Source organism: Hyperolius riggenbachi, chromosome 7 (genome assembly GCF_040937935.1).
Source record: "Hyperolius riggenbachi isolate aHypRig1 chromosome 7, aHypRig1.pri, whole genome shotgun sequence".
Lineage (NCBI taxonomy): Eukaryota > Metazoa > Chordata > Amphibia > Anura > Hyperoliidae > Hyperolius > Hyperolius riggenbachi.
In genome coordinates this window covers 74,013,839-74,037,752 of record NC_090652.1, presented here as the reverse complement: position 1 = coordinate 74,037,752, position 23,914 = coordinate 74,013,839, and the positions used below count along the sequence as shown (strand labels likewise).

Below are 23,914 nucleotides of genomic sequence, written 5' to 3'. Positions count from 1 at the left end.
CAGATTCTCGCACAGCCGCATCCGCCTACCCTCCATACACCTCTGCATCTCCCGATGCGAAAGTGACGCGGCCATCAGCGGAAGTGATGCACTCACATCACTTAGTGCAAACTAGCCCTAATGCTTGGCTCACACAAAAAAACTGCACATTTCTGGTCCAGTAATTGCCTGTCCTGTCAGTTATGCATGTTTTTAAAAATTTATCAGTTTTACATGACTGGACCGGAAATGTTCACTTATGTGTAAACACACCGACCAAAACATAGAAAACTGACTGGATTGAACCGGAATTGTACAAATGTATGTGTAAACACAGCCATAGCAACACATACATAACAAAGGAATGGACACTTTTTTTGTGTGTGAGCCAAGCCTAAATGAACATCCCGCAGAGATCACCTGGCAGGACTCACTACCTGTGATAAAAATTTCAGAATCAGGGCGGGGAAAGTTTTTGCAATGGGCAAGCCTAAACATTGTTTTTATTAATTACGCAATTTGCATTATAGTTCCTCTTTAACAACAAGAACATACCAGCAGCTGAGGGTAAGGAAATCCACTGGCCTGTGGTTCATGTAGCATAACCATGGTTTACCACATAGGAACAGGAACTAACCGTTCAGATAATGAACTGTGTATACGTTGGCCCGGGAAGAAGACAAGCATGCCCTCTGTCCCCAGCCTCTGCCTTGGCCTGGTCCTGCTTACATCCATTTTCTGGAAAGGATGGTTGTATGGTTAGAATACTCACAAGAGTTCGGCCAGCTCCCCCACCTCTCCGACCAAAGCCAGAAGTAGGTTCCGCGGTTGGTGGAATTTGTTCCAGTCTCTCTCCGCTGTGAACTGGGCCTGACGCTGCCGGCTGATGAAAGAAAGCCAAGATTTTTACATCATCTAAAGTTCCCAATGTGCCAACTTTATCCATCTCGACATTCCATTCCCAACATTCTCAACCACTCCTTTACCCAGAGTCCCAACAATCCCCACCTCTTTCCTTTGCCACTCCCTTACCCAGGACTCCAGTGACCCAACAATGCCACTTGCACCACTTTGTTATCTGAAATTTCCAGATACCCACCACTCCATTACCCAGTGACAATCTCAACCACAACCATTGCATTACCCAGAATTCTCAGTGACCCAACAATTCCTCGTATCAATAATTACAAGTCACCCTACATTGCCCACCACCATTTCATCAAGAATTCCCCAGTGCCCTAAGATTGTCCACCAAGCAGCTTCATTACCCAGTGACCGAACATTCTCCACCCCCACATTTGAATTATCCACAATTACCAGTGACCCAACATTTCTTAAACCCACATATACCGGTAACCTCACCACTCCATTACCCAAAATTCATGTTCCAACATTTCACGCCCTTGACATGTCCATTCATTGAAGTAACATTACTCACCCCAGGCAGCCCAGATCCACTGTTCAGAGAGGAACCTGGACAGGCCAGAGCTACGGTCATGGCAGAATGTGGTTCTAATCTGCATTGATTACAGAACCATTCTGAGGTCCATGACCCACCGCTGAACATTCATTATGCAGTATGGTCTAGAGAGAGTACCATGCATAACTAAGGAACCGTCTTAGCCTGGAGTACCTCTATAAACCCAGTGTAAGAGGAAAACATAACGACAGGCAGCCTGAAAATCTATACATCTCTGGCAGATAGACTAAGAGCCCAGGCCCACAGAGTGCATGCTGGGACTTGTGGCTCAGCAACCACCGGGGGCCTTTTGGTTAGCCTAGTGCAGATTTTCCCATAAAGGCCATGCACGGTGCACCACAGACCTCAGTGACTCAACTCTTCCTGTGCAGCAAAGTACACCGGAAAGCCAAAGCCTCACACAAAGCTCCTGCACAACAGAGGAAGCTATATACACATTGTAAACAACACACAATACGTGCTGCTGCTAGGTTAGTGTGGCAAAGGCCAGACCAGCAAGCAGAGGACATCTAGGACAGATACAGGTGTGAAACACACACACACACACACACACACTGTTGCAGCTAGACCAGTGCTCAGAGGTGTAAGGTTATTGGACACAGCTTGCACCACATCCTGTGCAGGAAGTGTGTGAATTATAAGTTGCTGCATCTCTGTTGACCTCTGAAACTAACAGTGTAGGATAACTAACCGTATAGTGTAGTGTAACAGTATAGGAAGATTATGAGGCTGGTCACAAGTCTAATCAGACATATAACCAAAAATTCCACACAAATATGCTGCTAGTCATGACAGTTTGCTGGCAAGAGAAGACTAACTGCCACTGGTTGAGGTTAGACAGAATCCTGAGCTGCCATGCCGCCTTCTTCCACCCCTATCAGTACATGTGCTTCCATGCCTCCTCCTTCCAGCCTGCAACCCTATCAGTACATGTGCTTCCATGCCTCCTCCTTCCAGCCTGCACCCATCACTTTCCATGTGCTGCCATGCCTCGCTCCTTCCAACCTGCACCCATCAGTCTCCATGTGCTGCCATGCCTCCTCCTTCCAGCCTGTACCTATCATTACCCCTGTGCTGCCATGCCTCCTCCTTCCAACCTGCACCCATCAGTCTCCATGTGCTGCCATGCCTCCTCCTTCCAGCCTGTACCTATCATTACCCCTGTGCTGCCATGCCTCCCTCCTTCCACCCTGCACCTACCATTATCCCTGTGCTGCCATGCCTCCTTCCACCCTGCACCTATCATTATCCCTGTGCTGCCATGCCTCCCTCCCTCCACCCTGCACCTATCAGTCTCCGTGTGCTGCCATGCCTCGCTCCTTCCACCCTGCACCTATCATTACCCCCGTGCTGCCATGCCTCCCTCCTTCCACCCTGCACCTATCAGTCTCCGTGTGCTGCCATGCCTCGCTCCTTCCACCCTGCACCTATCATTATCCCTGTGCTGCCATGCCTCCTCCTTCCAGCCTGCAACTATCAGTCTCCATGTGCTGCCATGCCTCCTCCTTCCAGCCTGCAACTATCAGTCTCCATGTGCTGCCATGCCTCCTCCTTCCAGCCTGCAACTATCAGTCTCCATGTGCTGCCATGCCTGCTCCCTCCCTGCCCCTATCATTACCCCTGTGCTGCCATGCCTCCCTCCAGCATGCACCTATCAGTCTCCCTGTGCTGCCATGCCTCCTTCCACCCTGCACCTATCAGTCTCCGTGTGCTGCCATGCCTCCTCCTTCCACCCTGCCCCTATCATTACCCCTGTGCTGCCATGCCTCCCTCCTTCCACCATGCACCTATCAGTCTCCCTGTGCTGCCATGCCTCCTTCCACCCTGCACCTATCAGTCTCCGTGTGCTGCCATGCCTCCTCCTTCCACCCTGCCCCTATCATTACCCCTGTGCTGCCACGCCTCCTCCCACTTTACACCTATCATTATCCCTGTGCTTCCATGCCTCCTTCCACCCTGCACCTATCATTATCCCTGTGCTGCCACACCTCCTCCCACTTTACACCTATCATTATCCCTGTGCTTCCATGCCTCCTTCCACCCTGCACCTATCATTATCCCTGTGCTGCCATGCCTCCTCCTCCAACCCTGCACCTATCAGTACACCAGCAGGCAAAAAGGGTGGTGCTTAAAAGCTTGTAAAACACTTTAAAACATTCTATATTTTTATATGAATGTGACCGTCTGATAAGGACCTGTTGATCTTGGTGCTGGTGGTAGGTGTGGACTCTACCAGGGCATGCAGTCTAAGTGACTGAGTCTGCACCATATTTTCCCCACCAGGGTTAAGAGGCCACCACCCCCAGGGGTAGCGCACGCCTTTGCTGCCTGGTGAACAAGTTGGAAGTCCCAACTCGGGATTGCACTACCTGTGATAGCAAGAACAGGAGGGGGAACTTTGCAGTGTGGAGAGGATCAATTAAGGACTGTGGACAAGACTGGTAGGACTGCCAATGGGACAGACAGTATATTGACTAACAGGAAAATTAGTGTGGAGACTAGGCCTGCGCGATTTTAGGAAAAAACTGAATTGAGATTTTTGAAGATTTCCTTCAAATCAAACTTTAGCACTAACTTCACAATGCCCCCAGTATTTAGCCAGGTAGGTGCCTCTAGTATAGGTTAGCTAGGTAAGTGCTGCCAATATAGTTGCCCCATAGGTTAGCTAGGTAGGTGTCTCCAGTGTAGGCAGCCAGTATCGTTGCCACTAGTAAAGGCTAGCTAGGTAGGTGCCTCATGTGTAGGTAGTCAGGCAGTGTAGGTGTAGCGGCAGGGGAGAGCGGGTATAGCAACAACTTACCTTCCGGGATGACACCGGCAGCTTCTATCTTCTTCCTCACGTTAGAACCAGCACCCCGTGATGACATGCGGTTACGTCATCACAGGGGGCGCTGTTACCAACACGATGATGCCTGGGAGAGGAAGTAGGAAGAGGCTGCGGGGGAACGGACGGCGAGTTGTGCTATAGTGCGGAAAAATATACGCGTAACCCCCCCCCTCCCCCCCCCCAAAAAAAAAACACAGATTGTGATTTTTAAATCGGTGTGCCTCACATTGCGATTTTTTAATGATTTATGGTGCAGCCCTAGTAGAGACATGCCTGGCTGAGTGTATCAAATATTGAACACTGTGTGTGCCAGTGTTCTGGAGAGGCTTTCCCCCAATCAGCCAACCCCAAATGCCCATTAGAGCCCAATCAGCCACCCCCCGCCTCCCACACATAGTACCTACCCTACTCCAAGCAGCACTCCCAGAAACATCACAACTTTCACTCAAGAAGCAGAATATCTGAAGGCTATATGCAAATTACAAGAAATAACTCCAGATGCAATAAAATGCCTTACATTTCCTCCATACTGGGGGAGTCACTGAACTGGAACTCAGTTTGGGGGCTGCTGGGAGAGCCGAGAGGAGACATTTGAGATTGCTGTAAGAAAACACAAGAGGTTTGTTAGGACAGGAGCTAGGGACACCAAATAACACTAGTGTATTCCCATACATACCTCATCCACAATTCCCAGACACCTTACAACTCCTCATCCCACTCATTTCATAAATACCCACTAAATTCCTCAGCTACCCACTCAATTACCTCGCCATCAAATGCATTCTATTAACATGGGGATGCAGAACTAAGACTTTACGCTATGCACATACACTAGATTTTTCACCAGAGATCATAATTTGCAAGTACCAATGTTTCAGTGTCAGAGTGGTAGTCCCTCGGCTCACCACTGCTGCCTCTCCATGTTGATTTCCGCCATAGGGTACCCAGCTTTACTCCCGCCATAGAGCAGGACAGACCAATTAGCAGGAAATCCAGCAGCATCCCTATACAGAACTTGCTGTAACAGTTGCCCAAAACAATCACTAACCATTCTCAGACAGCCTGTATGAGACCTTACCCTTGTAAGAAGCACTTTTTCCCCCCTATTCAAGTGGACCTGAACTCTTGCACAGGACAGAATGAAAACAGTGAAATGCACCCTGTATGTATTTAGGGCGGCCGGATCCAGTCTGTGGCAGGCTGGGCAGTAAACCCCCCCCCATGGTGGCAAGTGTCCTCACTTACGCCAGCAGCCATCACTCACCTTCCAGGCTCCAGCGATGAGCTGCAGTAGCCCCCTTCTTCTCCAGCCGGCATCTCCGCTCCAAATGACGCTCAGGTCGGGTCGCGGCTTGATGACGTCATCAAGCCGGGACCCGGCGCTGACCTCAGACAGAGCAGAGATGCTGGCCAGAGCAGAGGGGGGTGCCGATTGTCGCTGGAACAGCAGGGAAGTGAGTGGATCCTCTTTTCCCCCCCTGCCGCCGCCACTGTCAAAGTGATCACTACAATCCGAAGGCGATCGTAGTGATCACGTGATCAGCAGCCAAACGCGATGGCTGCTGATCACTGAGTGGAGATGCCAGCTGTCATATGACAGCTTAATCCCCACTCTCGGGTGCGCGCGATCGCGTTGGGACGGTTCTTTAGCGCAAACGTTGAATCAACGTCCAGTCAGAACGGTAGCACAACCTGCTGGACGTTGATTCAACGTCCGTGGTCCCCAAAAGGTTAATGATTCAGGCTGCGGCTCTACAGCAGAACAGGAGCCATGGCCGAATCAAAAACAACTGCGGCTCCAAGTGGAAACGAGCCCTTGCTGATAAGGAATTACAGCCATAAAACACTTTCCTTACAGTAAATGGCTTCTGAGAACAAGAAAGAGGAGAAATGGTTAATCATTCATAGAGTTTAGCTTTGGCATGCTTCAAAATGCATGCGTCACTGAGCAGAGATAATGAAACAGTAAAAACGTAAAGGGTACCTGAAGCCAATTTTTTTTTTTTTTAATCTGTTGTAATTGAGGTATGTGCACTTAAGGCTGACATACCTTTGTGCAGTGGCCGTAAATCCAGCCAGTAAAAATCACAGACTTAGAAGCCAATGGTTAACAGACAGGAAGAGACTGCTCTTCTGTCTGTTTCTACCCAACTGCCGCCCATCTCCGCTTATCTGCGTTATTATAAGACATGCTGGCGATGCAGGCTGCAATGCCCCGGGAAATAGTTCCGGGGTCACAGCCATCTTGCCTGGAGAACTGGATTCTTAAAGCTTATAAAAAAAACAAAAAATTCAGGATGATGATAGCGGCGGCGGGCAGCGGCAAAAAATGACGGCAATGAAGTCAGTGAGCAGCGATTCATATGGTAATATGTTTTTACATAAACAAGGTTTCAGGTTTAACATAAAACTAGAATAGCTAAAGAAAAAAAAAAATTTAGGATGATAGATACAGTTGTTTCTTTCATCGGTTTATTTTCACCTTGGATGTCCTTTAACCTCCCTGTCGGTATGATCATTTCCAGATTTTAGGGACTTTTTTTATAACGTTTCAGACCCTAAAACCGGGGTAAAAAAAAAATCATGCCGTCAGAATGCCTGCAGCAGTCCCTGCACTTACCTCCCTGGGCTCCAGCGCTGCAATTTTCCCTCCGACCTCTGGATGGTCCTGTAACCGTAGTGAGATCACTGACGGAGATCTCAACATTGTGATTCAGTCTCCCTGGAGAGGAAGAAGAATGGCTGCCTGCATCTGGATCCCCCGGGAGGTGATGAAAAACACCCGCTGCGCTCCATTGCTCTGAACTGAGCTCCCAGTGGCTAGCCCGAGCATAGCTCGGCGTTACCGCCGGGGAGGTGAAGGACAGATGCTCCCAACGCATGGGGTCAGACCTTTGCCTCTAGTGCAATTGGCAACAATAGTGGCTACCACGCTGCCTTCCATATTTGAATAAATTTGTCACCGTCCAGTCTTCCTTAGCTACTCTACAGCACCACGTAGAACCCCCATCTACATCAATAATGGTATGGCGGCTGGGTCAGCTGACAGCTCGGCTTAGGTGTTACATTACCCTTATGTATGCTGCCTGTGCACTTTCAATATAACCTTTGGGGAGTAGAAAGCGCCCTTTTAAAAAACTCTGTATATACCATATACACTGTAAGGAACTTTTTTGAACCCTAGTGTCCCACAATACAAGTGGCTGGCTGAATCTCTGAGGCATGTGCTTTGAGATGAGATATCTTTTGTACTGCTCTCTGCAGTGAAAGTATACTTTTTACACAGAGAACCATTTGAAAGCACTTCTACATTCTCTTTTATGCAATTTAGAGTGGTTATTGAAATTTTACTTTGAGTATAATCCCACTTTATTTATTGTGGTTTCAGCATTAGAAACACTTCCTAGATCTATTTTATTGCAGTATATTGGTATGTAATCCCACCTTCCCAGTGATGATGTGGCCTAGGCCGTTTAGTAATGCAGCCTTCTCCTCCCAGTGCACTCTGGGAGACCAGGGCCCATATGCAATTAACTTGTTCTCCCGGATTTTCTCCAAGGAAAGAACTTTTAATGTTTATGTTTAAAGGACTTCTGTCGCGAAAATCTTAACTTTTAAAATATATGTAAACATATACAATTAAAGAGACACTGAAGCGAAAAAAAAATTATGATATTATGATTTGTATGTGTAGTACAGCTAAGAAATTAAACATTAAGATCAGATACATCAGTCTAATTGTTTCCAGTACAGGAAGAGTTGAGAAACTCCAGTTGTTATCTCTATGCAAAAAAGCTATTGAGCTCTCCGACCAAGTTAGTCGTGGAGAGGGCTGTTATCTGACTTTTATTATCTCAACTGTAATTGAAATGTTTACTTTTCCTCTGCCAGAGGAGAGTTCGTTCGTCACAGACTGCTCTGAAAGACTCATTTTGAATGCTGAGTGTTGTGTAATCTGCACATATTATAGAATCATGCAATGTTAGAAAAAACACTATATACCTGAAAATAAAAGTATGAGTATATTTTCTTTGCTGCTAATCTTCTAGCAATTATTCATAGTACACAACCAATTCATTATATCATTTTTTTTTTTTCGCTTCAGTGTCTCTTTAAGTAGCACGTTTCTTTCAGAGTAAAATGAACCATAAATTACTTTTCTCCTATGTTGCTGTCACTTACAGTAGGTAGTAGAAATCTGACATTACTGACAGGTTTTGTACTAGCCCATCTTCTCATGGGGGTTCACAAGGATTTCCTTATTTTCAAAAGGACCACTATCGCGAATCATTTAATTTTCAATTACCTCACAGCAGATATATAAAGTATACAGAAGCCTTACTGTGTCTTTTTTAGTTTTTGTCATGGCCCTTTTATTTACCATATATCACTGTAGCCTGTGTCAGTCAGTCCCTGAAGTAACGGTGACGGACTTTTGTAATTAAACAGTAATAGCAGGAGGAGCCTTGTCAGGTATTGGAAAAAACAACAACAACAAAAAACAGTTGGTTTAGCCCTGCCCTACCTGCCAAAACTATACAATGCGGCTCACCTGCTGCCGTCTTCCACATCATCAGCCTCCCCCAGAAGGACCCCCGCACTCAGGCATCCTGCAGGCGTTGAGGGAGGCAGCTGTCAGCGCAATGAGCCGCTCTCCCTCTCCATCCAATCGCCGCAGGTCTGCCAGTGATGAAGTGCGAGTAATGAGTCGCTTTGTAATGAACCAGTTCTCCCCTCTATTACAAAGCGGCTCATTACTCCATGAATGGAGAGGAAAACCACACCGGCTCATTACAAAGCGACTCAATCGCACTTCATCACTGGCAGACCTGCGGCGATTGGATGGAGAGGGAGAGCGGCTTTTTGCGCTGACAGCTGCCTCCCTCAATGCCTGCGGGATGCCTGAGTGCGGGGGTCCTTCTCGGGGAGGCTGATGATGGGGAAGACGGCAGCAGGTGAGCCGCATTGTATAGTTTTGGCAGTTAGGTAGGGCAGGGCTAAACCAACTGATTTTTTGTAGGCCCCATTCACACTTGCGGTTCGAGTCCGCAAGTGTCCGGGGGGCCGGGTCCGGTGGCCACTCTGCGGTGGCCACAAGGCGGCACAAGTTGCGGATCCGGAATGTATCAGTTCCGGCTACAATAAGGTAGCCGGAACTAGATACATTGCAGTGCCGGAAAGGCACTGCAAGCTTGGGGGATACCGGCGTGTAGTCCGGGCCCCCCAAGTGGCATAGGACCGGTGCTGGAAGCATCCGGTCCTATTGCCAGTGTGATGGCCGCATGCGAAGGGTCAGGATCTGACCCGGGTCCGCAGCCGCACCGGGACGGACTGAAAAATAGCGCATGTTGGAAAAAAAGCCAGACCGCCCCGGAGCTGCGTTCCCGGATCGGATCCGGACGGCGCACGAGTGTGAATGGATACATTGATTAACAATGTATCCATTCACCATCCGCTGTGTACGGAGCGTTCCGGGTCCGGGGAAGCCGGACCTGGAACGCTAATGTGAACCGGGCCTAAGGCTTCTGTATACACGATATATCTACTGTGAGGTAATTGAAAATGAAATGATTCGGGATAGTGGTCATTTAATAAATGGCAGTTGCTCAGTCCAACTGCCCCAAAAAAAGTGTATGGTGAGCAGGGAGGCTGGGCAGCATCTTTGTATAAATCTTTTTCAGGGAGTGTCTTTATAAAGAATAAAGGCCATGCTGAGAATCCCCTATGGAGAGATGGACTAGCCCAAAACCTGTCGGTAATGTCAGATTTCTACTACTTACTGTAAATGCCAGAAGTATAGGAGAGAAGTAATTTATGGCTTATTTTACTCTGGAAGAAACATACTTATTTATGTTTTTTAAATTTTAAGATTTTTGCAACAGTTCCTCTAAGTAATTTTCAGCACTTTACAAACCGTACCAAAATGTAGGTGGAAAAGGTACTATCAAAATTTGTATTTTCTTGGTTGCTGATGGTTTAAAAGATATTTTATTAACAAGGTGTAAAAAACCTAGGAGAAAACTAAAGGAGGAAAAAAAAAAAAAGGGTATTGTATAAGGGCCCAAATGTTTTTTTTCTGGATTGGAACACAGTGAAAAAAGCATTGCATTGTGATGCCCCTGCCAGCAACACAGATGTCACCATCTGATACATTTTAAAAAAACATAAGACAGGGCAAAAAGTTTTCGAATGGATAATCACTAGCCAATTTATAAAGCATACTTTAACCTCTTGAGGACTGCAGGGCTAAACCCCCCTAGTGACCAGGCAATTTTTAGTTTAAAAGGCCACTGCAGCTTTAAGGCCAAGCTGCAGGGCCGCACAACATAGCACATGAGTGATTTCCCCCCCCCCCCTTTTCTCCCCACCAACAGAGCTCTCTGTTGGTGGGGTCTGATCGCTCCCCCCATGTTTGTTTTTTTTTTTATAAATATTTATGTTGCTGCTTTTTTTAAAAAAAACCCTCTTCCCTTAAATCCCTTCCCTCCCTCGCTCCCTCCCTCCCCACAGCCGGCCAATTACGGCGATCGGCTGTCATAGGCTTCAGCCTATGAGAGCCGATCGCTCTCTCGTCCTCCAGGGGGACAGCCGTGTCACACGGCTGTCCCCAGTACAGCGCTGCTGCAGATCGCAGCGCTGTACAATACAATTAAGCGGCGGTTTCGCCGTTCGGAGACTGAAGGCTCCGCTCCGCTCACCAAGCAGGAGATGCGCGCGCATCCTGCGCGCGATCTCCTGCAAATGCAAGCCCCAGGACTTTCCGCCAATCGGCGTTAGGCGGTCCTGGGGCTGCCGCCGCGGCCACGCCTACTGGCGTGTAGCCGTCGGCAAGTGGTTAAAATCAAAATTTCTTCATTACAGGTTCCATCATTCTGTAAATGCTAATTCACTGTCCTTGTTCACTTGGGAAGCCACAGCATCAAGCTTACCACATCTGCGCCAGAGTTTAGAATCTTCAGAAAAAGGAAGTCTCTTAAAATAGCACTTTTAATAGCTCTGCCTCCCTTTCTGCAGGAACTTGTCATTTTTGTGGGTTCCTTATCTTTTGAACTGACAAAAAGACTTTCATCATTCTCTTCCATAGAAAATTCCTGTTAATAGCTACTCGATAATAAGATTTTTTTTTTAGCTTAATTAAATGGAACCTGAAACATGAAGTATATGGAGGCTGCCATATACATTTCCTTTTAAACAATACCAGTGGCCTGGCAGTCCTGCTGATCTATGTGGCTGCAGTAGTGTCTGAATCACACCAGATTTGACAAACATGTCAGAAACACCAGGAAAAGTAGTTTAACATATCAGAATTGGTTATACATTGTATATTTATACACTCATTTGCTAGGACCTGAGGACTGAGTTTACTATAACAAGACTACTGTATATAGTATAGATTGCATTAGCAAACCAATATTATATACTATAGGTAGCAAACCAATATTCGCTCCATCCCCAGTAAAATACAGCACACTACAACTGTGGAAAGGGGAGGATAGAGGTCAGGCCTTCCTCCCTGCACCCTTGTGCCCATAGGGAGCGGGAGTGTTCTGGGTCTGTGCAGGACTACTGTGCAGGCGCAGAAAGCTCCCGGCTGCAGGAGCACGACAGGGGAATGTGCCCAGACTTACTGCGCCAACTGGCGAAGATATCGGGGCATTTATCGAATGATCCAGGCAGCCGAAGAAGACGTCGAGGGACAGATTAGCCTGAAGAGGACTGGAGAAAGCCCCAGGTATGTATATTTTTTTTTTTTTCTATTTCTACATCTCAGGTACACTTTCAAGTAAATATGTGAGGTGAAACCTAGAAGAAAATAAATACTGACCTAAGTAAAGGGACACCTCTGGATGGTCCACGCACTACCAATGTCCATCCTCACCCCTAACCGGGACCCTTCAGAAGCTTGCAGCCATGCTGGTCTTCATGCACCAGTACAGTCATGGCTGCGCAATAGCCAGGAGCCAACCATGCGCGAGCTTACAACACAGGCAGGGCCATACTCACGTAGGCAGCTCAGTCACACCAACATATCCGGCAAGTCCGTCATATGTTCCCGGGATCCGAGCACGGCAAAGGCGAGGAGGACACAGGAAGCCTCTGGACTATCCAGAGGCATCGCTCTACCTAGGAAAGTACCGGTTTCCTTCCAGGTTTCGCCTCAAGTTTACTTTAACACTTTTTTGTAACCCCAGAAATCAGGACCAGTTCTGGAATGTTTGCTGCCTGAGGCACCCTCCCCAAATTGGAATGATCACACAGCACCTTACAATTTGCACCACACGTAGCTGCAGTGAGCCCCCCAGAAAACACCCGCAGTATAGCTAGGTAGCCAGGTATAGGTGCCCCCAGTATTGCCCCAGTAATGGTAGCTAGGTACAGTTGCCCCCAGTATAGGTTGGTCAGGCACTCTCTTCACTTCCTGTTTCTGTCCCCAGACTTCTGCTGCCTAAGGAAGTCGCCTCATTTGGCATCATGGGCGGACCGGGCCTGCCGCAAATGGCTGTTTGACAGCTTTAGCCTGGAGATAACATTCATCACAGCTTGCTTGTTTTATCATGCGTTTTCATCTGTGAAGAGACATTTGAGGTATTTACCTCGCCAGTCAGTAGCTTCTATTTTCCATGCTGTACCAGCTTTTATTGAATTTACATTTGACAAAGGTCCCATTTCCAGCCTATTTCCACTACTGTGGAAACTGCATTTCCCCGCAAGTGATTAGAGCAGGGAAACACTGCCTATTCCGCCAATAGCCATCCGAATTGTGCATTAGTGGGCCGGCGATTTTCGGCTGAGTGATTTTTCCACGACTTCACGTGGAAAGAAAGTCACTGCACAGTGCAGCGATTTTTCCACGATCACGTTTAGCGTTTCTATCGCACTGAAACACAATCGCCGGGAAATCGCCTAAAAATGGTGCAGACTGCACATTTACGTTTCACGATTTGCAGCAATTAGCGCAAATCACCAAAGTAAGAATGGGCCCATAAGGTTTTATTACACAAGTGCTTTCAAAAGCACTAGCGATTGAGTGTTTTGCCAAAATCGCCGACAAAACGCTCAAGTGTGAATGGGGCCTCAGTGACTTTGCGAATAAAACCTAGTCAGTGAGATAACTATCCTGAGATCAAGCAAAGCATATTCCTACTAATAACACTGACAACTCATGCATGATCTCTAATATACACACATACAGTATTATCCCTTCCACCACCCCACACTACAGTGAGGACACATTACTATACATTGCCCCGTATACTATACCATCACTGTACACTCTGTCCCCCACAACACACATCCCATGCCATTTTCCATGCATCACCTCTTCCATGATAAGCCGGCGCAGAGTCAAACACGTGTGCGCAAACTGTTGGGGGCGGAGTTTGCGAGTCACTATAAATCTGCTCACCAATCACATTATTCCATCAGTACGCAGCGCGCCATCTCCAAAGACGTCCGCCTCGCCCCCTCCCATCATGCGAGGCACACATCTGCATAGGTGGAGAGATTGCCATGGAGACAACGGAGCATTGCATTCCCGCGTATCGCCATGACGTCACCCTCTGCGTCCTGCAGCCTCACAAAGCAGCATAACGATCGGTCCCATTGGCCATTTCAGGTACTGCAGCCGCCTATTCTTATCCAACCTCAGTGTGAACCTTGTCCAGGCAGTCTAAATGATGGTTCCCAAGACATTATGCATTGCTTCCAACTGTCCCTCTTTCGGAGGGACAGTCCCTTTTTGGGAGCCCTGTCCCTCTTTCAACCTTATTTGTCCCTCTTTCAGGACTTTGTCCCTCTTTCTATGTAAATATATATATTTCCATACTAAAAATATGTTTGATTGACTCTAAACTTTATTCCTATCCTTTAAATTGATATAATACTAATTTTAAAATGTTACAATGAAGAAAAATGAACCAGGATAGAAAGAACCAGTGTGGTTTGAATTATAAAACAACATATTTTTCTTATGAAATCTTTATGGTATGCGTGGCTAGAGGCATGGTGAGGGCGTGGTCAGGGGCGTGGCTTAAGCGTCCCTTTTTCTCATCTCAAAAAGTTGGGAGGTATGCTTATGGTTCCTTAAAGTGCACCAGAGATTAGCATTAAAAAAATTGTACATACCTGGGGCTTCCTCCAGCCCCCTTCAGGCTACCCTCTTTCCCTGAAAATAAGACCTACCCTGAAAATAAGCCCTAGCTGGAATTTTGAGCATGTTGGAAATATAAGCCCTACCCCGAAAATAAGCCCTAGCGGAAATTAAAGAGGAGGAAGAGGCAGCCAGTAAGTGGGGATTGGTCTCTATTGCACCTGAGCGAGAGCCACTCGTGGTCGTGCTGATATCATCTGGAGTGACCCGTGGAACACCGGCTGGGAGCGGAGCTGCGGCGAGAGTACAGGACTGCTGCCAGGGGCTGGAGGAAGCCCCGGGTAAGTAGATTGTTGTTTTTTTAAAGTACTTTGGACATTCCCTTTAAAGGAAATTTTAAGCCTAAAAAAAAAAGTAATTTAACTTACCTGGGGCCTCTTGCAGCCCCCTGCAGTCATCTTGTTCCCGTGCCGTCCTCCCACTACCCTCCAGTCAGCAGTAGTGTTGTCCGGATCATGAACGATCCGAATCTCTTTTGTGAGTCGAATCATCCGAATCATCAAAATGAACAATTCGGTTCACAAAGGGGGTGGAGCCAGGAGCAGCACGCCCCCCTCTCAGCGGACAGCGGGGTCCTGGAAGCAGAGCACAGATGGATCGCTCAGTTGGAGGGGAGCCAGCCTTGCACAGGGACAGGTAGATGAGAGAGGGGGGACATGGGTGCCACTGCCAGATATGTGTAGAGCACACGTACTGGCTGTAATGTGCTGCACATTTTAGGCTGTCTGTTCCGTAGTTCTGCATAGTGAACAAATGGGAAACGTTTGGCTGAGAAGCACAGCTCAGTAACTTTGCAGACAGCGTGCTGGGCTAGAATGACAGGCCAGGCACTGTGATTGCAGTGCAATATGATCCTTATGATGAGTGTTGGAGGTGAGAAAAGGACACATTGGATGGGGAATGCTCTTTCACTGTGAGACGTTTGCAAAGTATACAGATGAACATATAGGTGAAACATATTTAAAGCATATTTAATTGCAAAATGTGGGTAATGTGTGCAAAAAAAACATTTCTGCTCTCTGCTCTCCCCTCTTCGTCCATCTCCTCCCTTCTCTGTCCACTCCCTGCCCTTCTCTGTCTGTCCACCCCCCTCCCCTTCTCTGTCTGTCCACCCCCCTCCCCTTATCTGTCCACTGCAGGGAAAGTCCTGTCCTGCTAGTCATTTCACGCCGGAATGCTTCCCTAGTAAAATGATTCGAGAGTCGGATCAAAGATCCGGATCTTTGAAATGATCCGATTCGAATCATCCGAATCATTGAAAAGATCCGGACTTCCCATCTCTAGTCAGCAGCAGCCACAAAGAGAAAAAGAAATAAGACAAAAATAATAAAATCAAGGACAAAAAAAATAATAATAATTTAGTAGTCACACACATAGGCAAACGCAGGGGGGATTACAGCTGCCCAGAATCCCCCCTCAGACCAGGGCCAGTGCAGTGTCTGGGAACTGGCACAAGTTGAGACACCAGAATATCTGCAGGCATCCTGCAGCTCACAGCACTGCCCCCTTTCTTTCCCTGCTACAGTTGACTTTGGATGGAGCAGCAGCGTGTGTACAGAGCATGGCGCAGCTGTGGTGTGTTAATGCTTCACTTTCCCCTTTATTACCAATGTCGGCTGTCCTCATTATTATCTGTATCCAAACTGCTTCTGATCGATCTCGTTGTTGGTCGGTCGTGAAATTGCATTATGTGTGCCCAGCATGATGTCCTACCATATTATATACTATATTGTGCTTGGTTGAGGGAGACCTTTCAGGAATCCCCCCCCCCCCCCCCCCCTTGAAAATCCTGGGTTTGCCCCTGACACACCTCCAGATAACATAATCAAGTAGCCAGGTGCCTCATGATAAACAAATGATATATTCAGGTTCGTCAATTTAAAATAAATAGCCTTATATACATAAATTAAGAAGTTTTGAATCAGGGTGATACAATTTAAAGGCTAAATTAAAATAAATCAGCTATTCAGCCTTTCTCAGACTTAAATCCTACAGGATTACCATGCTGAAAGATACATGAATGAGGAAGCCATGTTATTATTATTATTATTTATTATATTTATAAAGCGCCAACATTTTACGCAACGCTGTATTCCCCAGATAACAGCATTAATCTGATCTGTGGTCTGAGTGACGGGCAGGCATGGCAGTGCAGCACATGAGCAGGGATAATGGTCGGTGCAGCATAGGGTCAGGTATGGTGCTGTGGCACCCATGGCACGAGCCATGCCTGCACCCCTCTAGGTACACCATTGAGACCAGCACAGTCCAGGAGTGTGGTAGTCTGTATGGACATTTTCTGATTTGGTCAGGCGGTAGGCTGGCAGGGATGGTTAGTGCATCTCCCACAAATTGCAATTTTTGCCATCAGCCCTCGAGGTAACCCATAACCTAAACCCCAAACCCCCTTCCCAATGGTCTCTTTCTATCCCCCTACTCCCAACCCAATCTTAAAAATTTTCCTCTGTATTGACCTTGATGTTTGCCATCTGGTAGGTTCCAGGCTGTAGACAGGGAGTCTCATCTCACAGAATAAACATTGAGTCTCCATCACTTTCTTCACTGACCACAGAAGGCTCTAGCATCAATTTGGATTGGATCAGATGAAAATCAGTGCTGCCAAGAGCATGCCCGATCGACGATTCGTCCAATCATGGGCTGAAATTGGTTGCACACCTTGATCGGACATAAAATGTGCCCCTCGGTGTCCAGTGCATTTCAAAATCAGGGGAATAGCACAGGGGCGGCGAATGGGGGCGTTACAAGGCTGATTCCTGAGAGATTTCATGCTGAAATTTATTGGGAATTGGCTTGTGGTGTATGGGCAGGCAAAATATCTCTCTCCAGAGAGAGATCGGTCTCTAGTTCGATCTCCCCATACAACATCCGACAACATCCGATGAATTGGCACCTTTACTGAAGAACTGATATTGATCAGCAGATTATACTGTTTTGTGTGTTTGGCCAGCATTACACAGGACTCCCAGCCCCGATGTTTGCAGGTCATCATGTGACTCTCCCACCATACATCACAGTGACCTCTGAACTCTCATCCTCCAACCAGTCATGTGTAAGCCAGACTTTGCCCCCAAGAGACACACAAACCCTCCTGGGACTTCAGTCACTTCTAGAGCCAGCACACAGCTACAGGTAATGGTGGGATGGGTTGGGGGATGTATAGAGAAAAGCTGTACAGACTGAGAGGTTACAGTATGCAGTGAGGCTCACATACTACAGGTTCAAGGGTCATAAAGTATAATTGTATTAGTGCAGAGGAGGGGTGCAGAGAGACAGAGAGGGAGGTGTAGGTCAGTGCATTTGCATTATGGGATGATAGACGTGAGATGTTTGTATGCTGTGAAGAAGGGAAACCCTTTGTGACTCCAAAACAATGCTGCTTTTTTTTTTTTAAATTACATTTGGATACCTAAAGGTGGTTTCACACTGTAAACTGGCGGCACGGAGATGAAGATCCAGCTTCAGTAAAGGGTAATGGTACATTGTGTGGTTAGGGTGGTGAAAGGCTACAGTTGAAATTAGAAGCAGGGGTGAGGGAGTAAGGTAATCAGAAGAGGAAAGAGCACAGAGGTGAGTGGGTCTGGTACACACAGAGTGTGAAGAGCTGACTGGTGATAGTACAGTAGGTGGTCAGGCGATGAGGGGGACCAGAAGTAAGTAGGAGTAAAGGGCATAAGGGTGGGGTGGGAGGTGCAGTGGTGAGAGGTGACAGTGCATTATGAGGTCAGAATATGAGGGGACACAGAGGAAAGCAGGAGTAGGGTACACGGGGGGGGGGGGGGGGGGGGTGAGGAGATAGAAGCAGGAGTGAAGGGTGATGATACATGAGTGGGCACAGATGAGGTTGGAAATAGGTAGCCCAGAATTGACGAGGGGTGAGTGTGTAAGTTGGCAGTACATTCAGGGGAGGAAAGAGTGCTGAGGTGAGTGGGGCTGGTACACACAGTGTGTGAAGAGGTGATCAGTGAAAGTACAGTAGGTGGTCAGAAGATGAGGAGGAACAGAGGCGCATAGGAGAAGAGAGCATTCAAAGGGCATGGGGGTGCAATGGTGATAGGTGGCGGTACATTATGCGGTCAGAAGATGAGGGGAAACTTGGGAGTCAGGAATAGAGAGGAGTAGGGTTGGGGCATGTGGGAGGTGAGGGTTAACAGACAGCAGGATAAGGGAGGAGGCACCCGGTGTATAAGCACGAATTGGATATATTCTAAAACACAGTTTCTCGAGTAAAAGTAATAGATGGTCCTACCTTAAAAAAGTAGTCCATCCGTTAGGCTTTAAAAGTAGATACTTTATTGGGCACTTTAACTGGCGACACGTTTCGCGGTAAACCCGCTTCCTCAGGTCGAATGCTGTGCCTATAGCAGAGAACAGCAATCCTGGGCACCTGTGAGGGTTAACAGACAGTACATTATGTGGTTAGAAAAGTGGGAGTTGGGCAGGGTTGGGGCACATGGAAGTGCTGGTGTGAGCAGTGACATTATATTATGGGGTACAGGAGATGAGTGGGCTCAGAGGGGAGCAGGAGTGAGGAGCACTGACTGGAGTGGAAGTGGGGAAGCAAGAGTGAGGTCAGGAGATGAGGGGGCACTGAGGAGATTGGGAGTGAAGAAAACAGAGGGGAGCAGGGGTGGGGTGCAATGGGAGGGGGTGCAGGGGTGAAGGTTGACAATACATTATGAAGTCAGTGAAGAAGAAAGCACAGAAGGGACCAGAGGTGGGGGTTGTAGGGGTGACAAGTACTTTATAGGTTCATACACACGCTCTATTTGCAGGAACGACGGGTCCGTCAGACCCTCCCACTGGGCGAGCGTTCCAGCGACAGTAGTGCGTGTGTACAGTCTGTCTGCAAACTGATAAGGCTGTTTCTGAACGATCCACTCACATTTTGGGGTCAGTATATGAGGAGGAAAAGTGAGGGGCAAGGAGGGGAGCAGGGGTATATATTGTACTAGACATGGTGTGGCTTGTGTTTGTATGTAATATACATATAGTACTTTTGTAAGATGGCTATTCTTTCCGTGTGTATATATATATATATATATATATATATATATATATATATATTTGTCGGGTTTCTGTAAACCACAGTTTATACCCTGATTGTATGTATAACCTTGTGCTATGTTGTATAACCGTTTGCTCCCTCTCTGTCTGTTACCCCTTGTTGCAATGTATGTATCCCTATTTATTGTCCAGCGCTGCGTAATATGTTGGCGCTTTATAAATACAATAAATAATAATAATAATAATGTGTGTGTGTGTGTGTATATTTGTGTGTGTGTGTGTGTTTATATGATAGCCTGTGGGTTGCCTTTTCAGTTTTCATTTGCGTATCCTTTACTTGTATTATGTATTTGTAGATTTGTTTTCTACTTTTCTATATAATTTGAGTTGCTGAATAGTTCAGTTATAAACCCATCAGATAATTCCAACTCTGTCCTCCCCCCAGACAATGGCTTGCGATAATGTGAGGCTTCTGTTGCCGCGGTCCCGCCTCCAGCAGCTTGCCAGGGATTGGCTGGCAGAAGACGCCCCAGGCCTGGATATAGCTGGGTGGGCAGCTTGCCGTGGTGGGCAGCAGTGTCAGGAGGCCGTATTACTGTGCAAGTCTTCGGGGGTGCTGGCCGGATCCCCCTTCTTCCAGGCTGTGTGTGAGGAGGCTGGGTGCAGCGTGGAGTGGAAACACCATGATGGCCAATGGCTGGAGCCAGTCACAAGAGTGGCCACTGTGCGAGGTGAGGGGATCATATGTCTACATGTACCCCCAGCCACTGACAACAAACTCTACCCTCATCAACGAACACCCAACAAATTATACCTTCCCATCAACTGACACCTAACTATACTCCCTATCAACTGTCTCCCATGTGTTCCCACTACAAATGATACACCCATCAACTGACACCTAACTGTTCCCTCCACAAATTATACCTTCCCATCAACTGAAACCTAACTATACTCTCTATCAACTGTCTCCTGTTTCCCATGTGTTCCCAGAACAAATGATACACCCAACTGCACTTCCAACAAATGATACACCCATCAACTGACACCCAACTGTACCCCCAAACTAATGATACCTTCCCATCAACTTACACCTAACTGTACTCCCTAGCAACTGTCTCCTGTCTCCCATGTGTTCCCACAACAAATGATACACCCATCAGCTGACAACCTACTGTACTTCCAACAAATGATACACCCATCAACTGACACCCAACTGTACCTGGATCAACTAACACCCAATTTTACCCTCAACAACACCATCAACCAATTCACTCCATCGGAGAGGAGGGGAGAGTGGCAGCATATGCACTGTCTGAATAATTTATAAATGGATATTGTAAAAAAAAAAAAGAAAAGAAAACAAGCTATTTTCTTCATTATGTTATTTTCACTACATTTCCTCTTTAAGGCATAATTATATACAAATGTGAGCAATGTTATCCTTTCCTGCCACAGTGTCTACAGCCCCTACCCTCTAGATTTAAGCTTGCAAGGGCAGGACCCCCCCCCCCCCCCCCCCTAGTTTTACGTGTTTTGTGTTTTTATTAAAGGAACATATGTACCAGTACTGGTGATTTTTCTTCAAACTTCACAAGTATAAGTATTTGTACTTGTGTGGCTGGAAGTTGTGCATAGGGAAACATGGACACATCAGTTCTCCTCTCAGCTGTAACTGACAGCAACTGATATATTTCAGTTCTGACAAAATGTTGTCGGAACTGGGAGGGATTATTGTCAGAAGAAAATGGTGAGCTTCTGAGAGGAACTGATGGCAAGGTAACTATGTAATGTTCATTTGAAGTTACCTCGAGTGTTTATTTTAAATAATTTTACTCAGGGGGGGCGTGGTTTGGCCGCGAACAGAGATGGCCGCATGAGACCTTAGCTCCCGACCCACCGGCAGCTAAACGGAGTAAAACAGACATCCCAGGCAGCAAATCACCTACTGAATAGCACGGAGAAGTTCCGGAGAGCGGAGCGGACATGCCGACAGCAAAAAATAAGTTCAAATCGCCGCGGAAGCTCACAGAATTCTTCGGGGCGGGAAGAAAGCAATCCACAGCAAAGAGGCAAGATGGCGCTGACCAACCCCAGGAGGACGCAGATCGCAACGCCAAAGCACAGCGACAACGGGCCACAAGGTCGCTCACAGCAGCTGCAGCCAAAGAAAAGGGCACGGTGAATAACAGCAGCCAGGGTAAGAGAACCGGCGATCCCCCTCCCAAACTGCAGCCCAATAAAAAACCTGCAGCGCAAAACCACGAGGCAGCAGATAGTGACTCTGAGGACCCGTTAGTACTTTTCCCCACCACTGGCAACACAGTCACAGACACTGTCCTCAAAAGCATGCTTCTAACCATGCAGGACACGTTACACAAGGAGATTACTAGATCCTCCAGAGAGCTCCAAAATGCTATAGATGACCTCGGGGAACGTACAGACCACATAGAACGGAAAATGGGGGAGTTCTCCACTGCCCACAACGAGTTAGTGGACGCTCACAATAACCTAGAGGAGCAGGTACAATGGATGAAAGACAAATTAACTGATCAGGAAGATCGCTCTAGACGCAACAACATCAAGTTCAGGGGCATCCCAGAGTCAGTTAAAAACGCTGATCTGGAGGCGTTTGTGATAAAGCTATGCAAGATATTACTCCCTTCACAAAAAGAAGAAGATTTTCTGATAGACAGAATACACAGAATCCCTAAACCTAAAGCAGCTCCGGAATCTGTTCCCAGAGACACTCTAGCTAGAATTCATTTCTACCACATTAAAGATAAGCTAATGGCGCAGATGAGGAAGGCCCCTGATCTCCCTGAGGAATACAAAGACATTAAGTTCTTTGCTGACATCTCGGCAACTACAGCTTCTCTCCGGAAGAGCTTTACCGAAGCAACCAAGAAGCTCCGCAACTCGGGAATTGCTTACCGATGGGGCTTCCCGACCAAACTGCTCATCACCTATCAAGGACAGATTATTGTAGCACATAACCCAGAAGACGTAATGTCCTTTATCAAGAAAGCAGGAACTTTATCCTCAAACCCAGGTTCCCCCTCTACCGCCTCCAATGCTTCAAAAAATGCGTCTCCTGCTCGATGCGTTGATGAGTGGGAAACAGTGGGGTCGAACCCGAATCTAGCCAACTCTAGAAGCCTATCCAGGGCCGCATCTCCAGCATCGCCTCCTAACGCTGAGGAAGACTAACATTTACTACTCTAGCCCATGCTAGCAGTCTGGGTAACAATCCAATAACTGAGCCGGGAGTCGGGGTGCTCAGTCAGTCAGGGGCACCTTGTGCATTTTATTGTATAACCCACTGGCTGTAACACCCCAGCCCTGCATCCACTGGCTAACCACCGGAGACGGTGGGAAATGATCATTAGCCACAAAGTGGATGGAATCTCCTTCGGGAGAATAATTCAGTTTTTCATATGTTTTAGTTTAAGTTTAACAGTTTTGAATGTCCACCACATGATAGATTATACATTATTGAACGTCAATGTGCATGCTGTATATGATATGTTGACACCGATCAACCTTAACAGATACCCTGTGTATATGTCTAAATATGAAAATAGTATCGATAAACGTTAAGGGATTAAATTCCCCATATAAAAGGTCAAGGCTCTGGAAAGAAGCAATTGACTCTAAGGCCGATATAATGTGTGCACAAGAAACACACTTCCATAAACAAAAAACCCCAAAATGCACCCACCCGTTATTCCCCACTGTCATCTTAGCCTCATGTAACCAGAAAAAAAGAGGTGTCCTAATAGCAATCTCCAGCAAAACAACTTATAAACAGATCCAATTACACGCTGACCCACAAGGCAGGTACTTAATATTAATTGCTGAATTAAATCATAAAACCTATACTATAGTGAATATCTATGCACCGAATGAGGGACAGATATCATTTATTCAAAAAACTATACAGCTGGCAAAAACTCTCCAACAAGGTAGCCTCTTAGTTCTAGGAGACTTCAACGCTATTGCAGACCCTGTAGTAGACACTTCCAACCCCAAAAGGGTAAAAAACAGAAGCATACAGAAAACCTTATGGGCAGAAGGTCTAGCAGACACATGGAGATGTTTACACGGCACTGAGCGAGATTATACCTTTTTCTCCCACACACACTCAACATACTCGCGAATCGACCTAATACTCACCGACAATATCCTGCTCCAAGATACAATCGCAGCTACAATTGGAAGCATTACATGGTCCGATCATGCGCCAATCAGCATAACCATAAGAGAACTAAACAAAACCAAATTTTGCCCTCCCTGGAGAATCCCAACCCACATCCTGAACCTAGAAAGAACAAAAGTCCAAATTTCACAATCCATCACCGAATACTTTACCTTCAATAATACCCAAGACGTATCCCAGTTTACAATTTGGAACGCCCACAAGGCATACATCAGAGGAATATGCATAGGACTA

General features: G+C 46.9%; 2 protein-coding genes across 4 annotated transcripts in view; one reads left to right on the top strand and one right to left on the bottom strand.

The window, feature by feature from the left end:
* DCTPP1 (dCTP pyrophosphatase 1) overlaps nucleotides 1-13,797 on the bottom strand; it is an 18,336-nt gene extending 4,539 nt beyond the window's left edge. Inside the window, exons 1-3 of one of the 3 annotated variants that reach the window (XM_068244115.1) lie at nucleotides 13,693-13,797; nucleotides 4,804-4,886; nucleotides 752-862 (exon numbers count right to left, since the gene is read on the bottom strand). In XM_068244115.1, the coding sequence (XP_068100216.1) occupies nucleotides 752-862; nucleotides 4,804-4,877 (185 nt within the window). In that variant the 5' untranslated portion in view covers nucleotides 4,878-4,886; nucleotides 13,693-13,797. The other 2 variants (XM_068244114.1, XM_068244113.1) reach the window with 2 other exon arrangements.
* The window catches only part of QPRT (quinolinate phosphoribosyltransferase), a 23,639-nt gene continuing 13,448 nt past the window's right edge, over nucleotides 13,724-23,914 (top strand). Inside the window, exons 1-2 of the mRNA XM_068244112.1 lie at nucleotides 13,724-13,902; nucleotides 19,907-20,192. Of these exons, the coding sequence (XP_068100213.1) occupies nucleotides 13,834-13,902; nucleotides 19,907-20,192 (355 nt within the window). The 5' untranslated portion in view covers nucleotides 13,724-13,833. The remainder of the gene's footprint in view (nucleotides 13,903-19,906; nucleotides 20,193-23,914) is intronic.